Source organism: Grammomys surdaster, unplaced genomic scaffold (genome assembly GCF_004785775.1).
Source record: "Grammomys surdaster isolate TR1022 unplaced genomic scaffold, NIH_TR_1.0 278, whole genome shotgun sequence".
In the NCBI taxonomy this organism is placed as follows: Eukaryota; Metazoa; Chordata; class Mammalia; order Rodentia; family Muridae; genus Grammomys; species Grammomys surdaster.
The window spans coordinates 2,090,088-2,099,994 of NW_021604719.1; the positions used below are offsets into that span (position 1 = coordinate 2,090,088).

Below are 9,907 nucleotides of genomic sequence, written 5' to 3' on the forward strand. Positions count from 1 at the left end.
AGCTAGAAACAACCCAGATGTCCTTCAACAGAGGAATGGATACAGAAAATGTGGTACATTTACACAATGAATATTACTCAGCTATTGAAAACAATGAATTCATGAAATTCTTAGGCAAATTGATGGAACTGGAAAATATTTTCCTGAGTGAGGTAACACAATCACAAAAGAACATACATGGTATTCACTCACTGATAAGTGGATATTAGCCCAAAAGCTCAAAACACCTATGATTTAACTCACAGACCACATGAAGCTCAAGAAGAAGGAAAACCAAAGTATGGATAGTTTGGTCCTTCTTAAGAAGGAGTAAAAAAACACTCACAGGAGCAAGTATGGAGACAAACTGTGGAACAGAGACTGGAGGAGGGACTGTCTGGAAACAGCCCCACCTGGGAACCCATCCCAAGTACAGTCACCAAATGCATACACTGTTGATGCCAGGAAGTAGACACTAAAAGGAGACTGACATATCTGTCTCCTGAAAGGCTTTGCTAGTGCCTGACATAAACAGAGGCAGATGCTCGCTAACCATTGAACTGATAACAGGTTCCCCAATGGAAGAGTTAGAAAGAAAACTGAAGGAGCAGAAGGGGCTGGCAGCCCCATGTAGAGAGCTACAATACCAACCAATCAGAGCTCCCAGGCTCTAAACCTCCAGCCTGGGAACACAAAGGGGACTCCTGCCTCCACCTGTATGGGTAGTTGAGGATGGCCTTGTCATGTATCAGTGGGAAAGGAGGGCCTTTGTCCATGGAAGACTGGATGCCCTAGTGTTGAGGAATTCAAGAGCAGGGAGGTAGGAATGAGTGGATGGGTGGGGGCACACCCTCATAGATGGGAGGAGGTGTGGGGATGGGATAAGGGGTTTGGGGGGAAATGGGAAAAGGTGATAACATTTGAAAGGTAAATAAACAAAATATCCAATTTAAAAAAAACAGATAATGGAGCTGGCAATTATAGTTGAGCAGTTGAGACTTTTTGTCAACAATTTATTACAGGGATTCCTTATAATACTCAAGGACAAGGTATTGTGAAAGAGGACCATGGAACCTGAAAACAATATCTTCATAAAATAAAAAAGGGGAGGTATGTCCTTATACACTACAAATTTGTTTAAATCATGCTCTTTTTATTTTAATTTTTTTGTTTTTAAAAATTGGATGCCAAGGAACTTTCTGCTGAGTGTCTACGGCACCCTATAACTAGATATACTTATCCCTAGGTGAAACGAAAGATCTACTTACTGGCATACGGCATGATCCCAACCAGGTATCTACTATGGGGAAGAGGACATGTTTGTGCTTTTTCTGTACGACCGTGGTGGCTGCCAGAATGATTAGTGAGCCATGCTGCTGCTGAGACAAAGAATGATACTGACCTGTGAGCTTGCTGAGTGCCCTGACAAGGGTGACTGGGGAGCTGTATTGGATATATGTTCCGGACCCACCTTTGTTTGCCTATATCCCAGATGGGATAAGCTGCCTTGCCTCAAATTTTTAGACCTTGTAGGACAGAGAATCAAAAAGAGATATTATAATGACTCTCGTGTTTTTCTTAAAGATGATCAGTTATTCAGATTCAGTCATGTACTGGTCTAGAAATCAATCTAATATTGGAAATAACAGTCTTCATCATACACCTAACAGAATGGCTAAGATGAAAAATAGAAGTTACAGCTCATGTAGCTAGGGTGTGGAGCCAGGAAAACACTCTACCATTGCAGGTGGGATGCCAAACTTAAACAACCTCTATGAATATTGAGAAAATTTAGAATTTATTACCATAAGACACAGCTATGCCAGTCTCAGGCATATAGCCAAAAGATGTTCCATCCTATCATAAGAATACTTGCTCAACCGTGTTCATACCAACTTTATTCCCACTGAGGGAAGAAAAGGTAGTCCTGTTAGGGAACAGATACCAGAGTCAGACTATTGCTATAATACTCTGCTCCAGTTGCTCAGGGTCCCACATGTAGACTGATTTGTATGTCTGCTACATATGTGGTGGAGGATCTCATTATAGCCCCTGTGTGTTCTTCAGTTGGTGGCTCAGTCTCTGAAAGCTCCCAAATGATCTGATTAGTTGACTCTGTTTGTCCTCCTGTGGTGTTCCCATCCCCCTCTGAGCCTTCAATCCTTCCCTCGATTCTTCCATCACAGTCCCTGACCTAAGTCCAGTCTTTGGCTATGGGTATCTGCATCTGTACCAGCTGGGTACTGGGTACAGCATCTCACAGGACAGTTAGGCTAGACTCTTCTCTGCAAGAATAACAGAGTATCATTGGTACTGTCAGGGATTGGTGTATGTCTATGGGATGGGTCTCAAGTTGGTCCAGTTATTAGTTGGCCATTCCTTCAGTTTGTCCTTCATTTTTGTCCCTACATTTTTTTTAGACTGGAAAATTTTCAAGTTGAAAGTTTTGTGGGTGGGTTGGTATCCTTATTCCTTCACTAAAGGTCCTTCCTGAATATAGGAAATGGATGCTTCAGCTTCCATGACCCCACCATTAGGCATCTAACCTAAGTTTACTCATTGACTCCTGGTGGACTTCCCCATCTCAGGTCTCTGAAAATTCTAGAAGATCACCATGTGCACCCCTGCCAAATCTCTGACAGTTGCAGATTTCTATTCATTCTCCTAGGACTCAAAGAAATATTCAACATCCTTAGTAATAAAGGAAATGCAAATCAAAGTGAACCTGATATACCACCTTATATGAATCAGAATGTCTGAGATCAAAAACTCAAGTGAAAGGCCATTCTGGCAAGGAGGTAAAGAAAGAACATTTCTCCCACTGAGGGCAGGATTGTAAACTTGTAAAACTACTCTGGAAATCAATCTGGTGGATTCTCAGAAAAGTGGAAATAGTTCTACATAAAGATCCAGCTACACCACTCCTAGGGATATACCCAAAAGATACTCTGCCATATCATAAGAACATGTGCTCCAATACATTCATAGCAGCTTTATTCCTAATAGCCAAAAACTTGAAATAGTCCAATTGCTCCTATAACAAAGAATAGATGCAGAAAATGTGGTTCATTTACACAATTCAGTTATTAAAAACAAGGACATCATAAATTTTCCAAGAACATGGATAGAAGTTGAAAATATCATCTTGAGGTAACTCAGACCCAAAAGGATAAATATGGTATGTACTCACTAAGAGTAATCAAAAACAGAATAAAGTCTAGTATTTCTATTTCAATGCTGTATCTGTCTTTCTTTTTGGGGGATTGGGGAAGTCAGTTTTTACCTCTGTATATAAGAAGGTTAATTATCTAAGTACTGTCTATAGTTGTTTTCCTCAGGGTTTCTTTGTCTATCAAACATTTGAAGCATGCACATAAAATTTATTTTTCCATAGTCCTATTATGTCTGTCTGTAGTCTTGATACTATATCTTTCCCTAACAGAACTACTCTTTGGAACTGAAGACACTGCTTCCAGTACCCTTAGCCCTCTCACATTAATCCTTATTGAAGAAAATGCCTCACAGGCTTGCCTACAATCAGCTCAATCTGATAGAATCATTTTCTCAATGATTATAACTATCAAAATATCACCACTTGATCTTAATAAACAGCTCCCACAAAAAGAGTCCTTAATAGTATTGAAATTATCAAACATTTTATTTATTTATTAGAACATATATGATTAAAACTCACAGTTTATGTAATGTAAGACAAAAATTAAGAAAGTAGGTATTCATATCACCATCAAATCACTGAAAATAAAATCATTCAATCTCAAGTTGACATTGGAAAGATTCTTCAGTCTTCTCTTTTCCACATTATGAATCATAGACGACTTCATTTGTTGATTAGGAATTTAAGGCCCTGGTTGAGAACATTCTACTTGATTGTGTGAACCATCATGAAACCATTATTTTTAAGTACAAATACCATGATATCTATATTTAAGTTTTTTCTTTCTGTAAAGAAGTGAGAAGAAAAAATAAATATTTGAACTACCATTTTAATTTAATTGAGGATTATATAATTACTTTTTAATGAAAGATCATTAACATGATTTGGTATGGGGTGTCTCTGTCACCTGATCTATAAGCAGCTGGGCATCGCCTACTCCCTACCCTTAAAGGGAATCTTTTCTCCAAAATGGGAAAAATCAATTCATGGAACTAACTGAATACAAATTTTTATGAAAGAAAGCACTTGAGAGAGAAAAAAAATGTGAAATGAGTCTAATCAAAGAGAGCATATGTGTGATTTTGCTAGCACTAACAACATAGTATTCAACATAGTATTTAAACATGTCCTAAGTAATAAAAGGGGGATACAATCATCAGTGATGGAGCAAAAAGGGAATTTGGAAGGAAGTACCATAGACTGCTCTGGACTTGAAGGCTTAGTTCTGGCAACAAGTTAAAGAGGAAAAAGTAGATCACTACAGATGTCCCCCCATAGCTTTGGATCCAACTGTGGTAAATTTCAAAATTCTGTACTTAAATGTCTTGCTCAAGAGTGGGAATTACCATTGAGCACCTAACTTAGTTAGCTTTATGTGATAACTTGATACAGCCAAAAAATCACCTGATAGGGAATTCTTCAGTGCACAAATCAGATGGATCTATGAACATGACTAGGGAAAATTGTACTGATTGTTAAATAATGTAGGAAACCACAGCACATTGTATGTGGCACAGTTTTCTGGATCTAGGATCTATTTGAAAGCAAGTTGAATATGAGTCTGAAAGTGAGCCAGCAATCTATGTTCCTCCCTAGCTTCTGCTTCAAGGTCCTACTTGATTTCCTGACTCGACTTCTATCAATGATAGACTGTAACCTGTTAACTAAAATAAATCCTTTCTTTCCTATGGTTGTTTTTTCATGGCATTTGCCATAGCAACACATGCGACTAGAACAGTGCCAAGGCTTGAACTTACAGCATTTCATTGGGTTAGTCTACTAGTTTCCCTTCATAAAGATCAAGTAAAATTAATCAGTCAATGCCATGGAAGAGTATTCAGTAGAATCCTGCTAATAAGTCCATATACAAACTACTAAAATCCAGAACTTCAAGGAAATTTACAAGTGGAAGCTTGAGCTTTCTTTAGTGAAAGTGGTTATATTTGGGCTATGTCATATTTATGTTAACAGGAACAGGATTTTTCATCAGTTCCTGACTGTTTCCTCACTAACTTAAGAGATCTAATATTAAATTATGCATTCTTACTGTTTTTCTATGCAGAAGTGACAGTCATTATAATAGGAGATTCGATCATCTGCGCAAATTGGTTTCAGGGCTTTGCTGCAGTTTTTCATATTCGTATACTGAGAGCAATTTGGCTGTGAGACATAAAAAGACAACATAAAATATATCAGATAATGATCTTTGCTAGAAAAATTCTACTTAATAAAGTGATTCAGTATTAAGTATTAAATATAAATATTGACATTATAATTCTACTTACACATGATAAGTTATTGATATAATTTTATAAGCCTTATATTCTGAAACAATGTGAATAAGTGACTGTAATACCATAATTAGGCTATCATTCTCCAACTTCACCTTATACTCAGATAAAATCTCCTACACTGTTTTGTATTGAGAAAAATCATAAAACTTGATGATTTATTTGTAGTTCTATTATACTTAATACCTCTACTTTATAGGCTATGACATATGTGAGTGTCTTTACATATTTATAATATATACATATATACAGAGATAAAATTTATTATTGATAATATTTGTACACACAGAGAACATTATGAAATTCAGATGAATCTGGTTTTCAAATTTGTGTGTTATTTTTGTATTTTTTTCGGAATAAAAGTTCTTAACTTTTATGTAATATTCCAATGTCTTACTGGATCAAAACTGATGTTTAACCTAACTTGAAATGGATATTTTTATCACTGTTGGTCTTTTTTTCTAGGAAAAATCATTCCACTTTTAACGTATTTTAAAACACAAAATGTAACTGTATACAGTAAGGATTTTGTATATTGATAGAATTTATGAATTATGGAATGTTTTACCTTGTCTATAACATTAAGTAGTTTTATATTGTTGACACGACTACTCTTTAACCTTTGTTTAATAATAAAACAAATATTTTTCGTTGTTTTGGTTGTTGCAATGTTGTCTTGTACATTTTGTTTGGTAACATTTCAAAAGCCAAAAGTTTACTTTTTAAATTTCCGTATTGATCAATGTTCATTTACCTCTGCACTTTTAACAGGAGTCTCTGCAAGCAATGGATGAAGAAAAGAGAAAAATTTTAGTAGAAGTGTGATGATTTGGCCAAAAAGACTGAGGACCTAGGTTTGATATCCCAATTCCTTCATAATGAAAGAGAACCAAGTCATAAAAGTAGTTCTCTGACTTCAACATGGCATATGTGAACACATGCACACCTACAAATTATACAAATAAACAATATAAAAAGGTTGAAAGAGAAAACTCTATATACTGTTGTAAGTCGTATCAATAATACTTAAAGTGACATATGCTAATTCATTACTCGTGTGATATTAGAGGCAAGGACATATTTGTCACAGTACTAAAATAATATATTCACAGAGTGATTTCAAATATGGAAATGGCAGTTATTGATCATTTATTATATCTGAACCCTTCATTTAAAGACACCATGAACTTCTTTTCCTTAATATACCCTCTTGCTGGCACCTGTATGTACTAGCACTGGATTGACACATATGGGAATATATATTTAAAGAATATGAAAAAATTTTGAATGAATTATAAGAAAACAAAATAATAATTGAATGATATAGAATCAGTTCGAGGTACAAATAGAAAAGTCTATAAATAGATTGCTGACAAAATAAACTTCAAACTAATATTTTTCTACAAGGAATTTACAAAACGTCACTTCTAACTGATTAAAGGAACTATCCTTTAAGAAGATAATTTAAGGACTAGGCAGAGATATGCCTGTCCACAGAAATAAAAGTACTGCTAAATAAAAAGTGACAGATTAACTCCAACATAGTAATAACAGGTGAGTTCAATACCCAACTCACTCCAAGAAACAAGTAAACCAGATCCAAAAAAAAAAGAAAAAAACAGAGAAACACTGGAGTTAAATAATGTTTCACTAACTACAGAATAAACATTTTTGTCAAGTGTTCTGAAACTGTTTAAAATAGATCATCACATGATAAGGCAGAAACACATCTCAAAAATACAGCAAACTAATTATTTTGCATATTCTCTCTGACTAAACAGAATATCTCTACAGATCAACACCAACAAAACTCCATACTAAAGAGAGGATGCCTCTCCCTGGGAAAAGAGATTGTGAATTAGGTCTATTCTCTAGGGAGGAGAGGCTTGAATTTGAACAAGTATGAGATATATAAGTCAATTGAGGGTTAGATAGCATTAGTAAAGGGAATAATCCATTTCTGTTCTGCTTTCAAATTTCTAACATTAATATTATCAACATGTAGAAAAAAGGCATGGATTTCTCTGTAAATTGTGTGTGTGTGTGTGTGCACTTATGTGCACATGATCCTTTTTATACAGTTGCATATGCTTTTGTGCACTACTGGAGAACAGACAAAAAGCTGAAGTGTTATTTCTCAAATGTGATACAACTTTTGTGTGTGGTGGAAGTGTATTTGTAAAACACAAGCCTGAAATTCACCAAATAGGATAGTATAGCTGGCCAGTGAACCCCAGAAATTCTTCTAACTCTGCTTTCCTTGACTAGAATTGCAGGCTAATTAAATCATGCTAACTTAGGAATGGAAATTGGGGCCTCATGTTTGAAAGGCCAGCACCTTATTGACTGAAATTTCTCCAGAAATCCACTGAATGGATTTCTAAATGTTTATCCATACATGGGCCCTTTGTTGAAATTTTACAAATTCTGAGTATTTTTACAGTATTTTCATGGTTTTTAAGTACTGCGACTATATATATATGAAAATAACAGACAGTGTCCTGCTTCTCAGTGGTTACAGTTAAAATTTTTTCACAGTATACATGCCAGAACTTCTACAACAATGGTCAACAAGTGACAGAAGATAGCATTTAGGAAAATTGTCTAGATCTCTCAGTCAAAAAAGTGTATAGTTTAAATTAGTATCAAAAATGAATTGAGTGTTAACTTATGAAGATAACCCCTTGTAAATCAGCTGATTTGCCTCATAGGAAGCAATGAGTGAAAATTAAAACATTAATATTCTGAAGAGATATTAAGATATTAATATCATGGGTCTATCTAATACATCACAATTACTTCATTTTCACATTCAGAATATGTATATGAAAGAAAACCAGTGAGTTATCTCTTTATAACAAATTTGACATTAGAGGATTCAATTTGAAAATTATATAGGAGATAGTGTCATGAAACATGAGCACAGGAAGATACTATTACTTCCCATTCATTAACATTTAAACAGTACCTGAGCTCCAGCACAGGATGAGGTAAATATCTTCAATCAGTGTATAATAATAGCAACAACAATATCAAAAAAATCCACTACGTGTTTCTTTTGCATTTACTGTTTTAAGAGACTTCCTTTCACTGCATTATCTCAGTAGACTTTAACTTTGTAAGCTCAAAGAATCCTCATAGCTCAGTCTTGTAAGCAGCTGGCATTATGCTTACTGAACTTTGTGGTTTTTACACCACCCATTCTAATTCAATTTCTATTCTCAAGGTCTCTAAGAAGAATGAATAGAGGTCATTCACAATGTAATTTTTCAAAGACTTTTGTAACATGCTTTGTTTCATTTCGCTTCAGAAATTTAATATTCCCAAAGTCCATCCATTCTTGAATTGTTGTGAATGCCTCCAGCATTACCTGACTTCTGAGGCAAAAGCATTGTAGGAAATGTTACTCACCAAAATTAAGAAGTACCAAAGTCAGAAGAAAAAGAAATTTGATCCATGTTGAAGACATTTTATCAAATCTATGGAATAAATATTTAAGACCATTTATAACACATTTCCAGTGAAAACCTCTTCTAGATAAGTGACCTACTCTATGCCTTCTACTGGACTCTTCCCTTATTCTCCCTTGAATCTTCAGAATCAACAAGACACAAGCTGAGCACAGAACAACTCTTAGAAAATGGCAATGCTCATTGCACATCTAAGGACTTACTTATTCTCCCAACCCCTGACTTATCCAGGGGATATGCAGATTTTTTGAAGGAAATATCCATAATGGAATACCAGATTTTTCTTTTAAAAATCAGAAATAGTTCTTCAACAAATAAAGGACCTGAAAAAGTCCTTATGGCAATTCTACACTGTAGTGTAACCTCATAGTGTCTCTACCCACCTACCTGAAAACAGAAATGAGGATAAATCAGCACGCTGTGATTACTGCTTGTTCTGATTCTTTTACCTTGCCACACATGATCATTCATCCTTTGAGCCCTTTTTATATCATTTTATTGAGGACATGGGAGGAGGTAATATAAATAGACAACCACAGATAAAAGACAAGTATTCTCTGTTCTCACTGAGTCAGTGATGTACCTACTAATGAGATATATCAACCCTTGTCTAGAAAAGCTTCTGTTGATATAATGATTTGAAACTTATCTGAATTTACCTTGAACTATGAAAAATGATAAGGCAATGAGTAGTAGGAAATTCTGAGATAAAGAAGCTATCCAGATAATTAGATTGAAAATTACAAGCAAATGGAATCAGAAGGCTTACATGTTAGATAATCTTGAAATCCAGACAAGTAGACTTAATAGGCTATTTGGTATTCGTCATATGTTTTGTTTGAAGTACTTATAGTGTCACATGGAGTTATAGGTACTTACACAGAGTGCTGCTGTGAAGTCTTTAACCAGTTTCCAACTGTAACATGTATACATCTACAGCACAAATTTAAGACTAGGAGTAGACTTCAAGGAGGAATAATCTTCGGATGAGG

General features: G+C 35.2%; 1 protein-coding gene across 1 annotated transcript; it reads right to left on the reverse strand.

Annotated features, from left to right (window-relative positions):
• Positions 1 to 3,626: 3,626 nt before the first annotated feature.
• On the reverse strand, positions 3,627 to 8,914 carry LOC114629141 (serine protease inhibitor kazal-like protein, minor form). The gene is made up of 4 exons (XM_028777156.1): positions 8,857 to 8,914; positions 6,336 to 6,391; positions 5,202 to 5,314; positions 3,627 to 3,939 (listed from the first exon to the last, which is right to left on the reverse strand). Exons 1-4 carry the CDS (start codon positions 8,912 to 8,914, stop codon positions 3,897 to 3,899), a joined length of 270 nt encoding a protein of 89 aa, XP_028632989.1. The 3' UTR covers positions 3,627 to 3,896.
• Between the last annotated feature and the right edge of the window lie 993 nt (positions 8,915 to 9,907).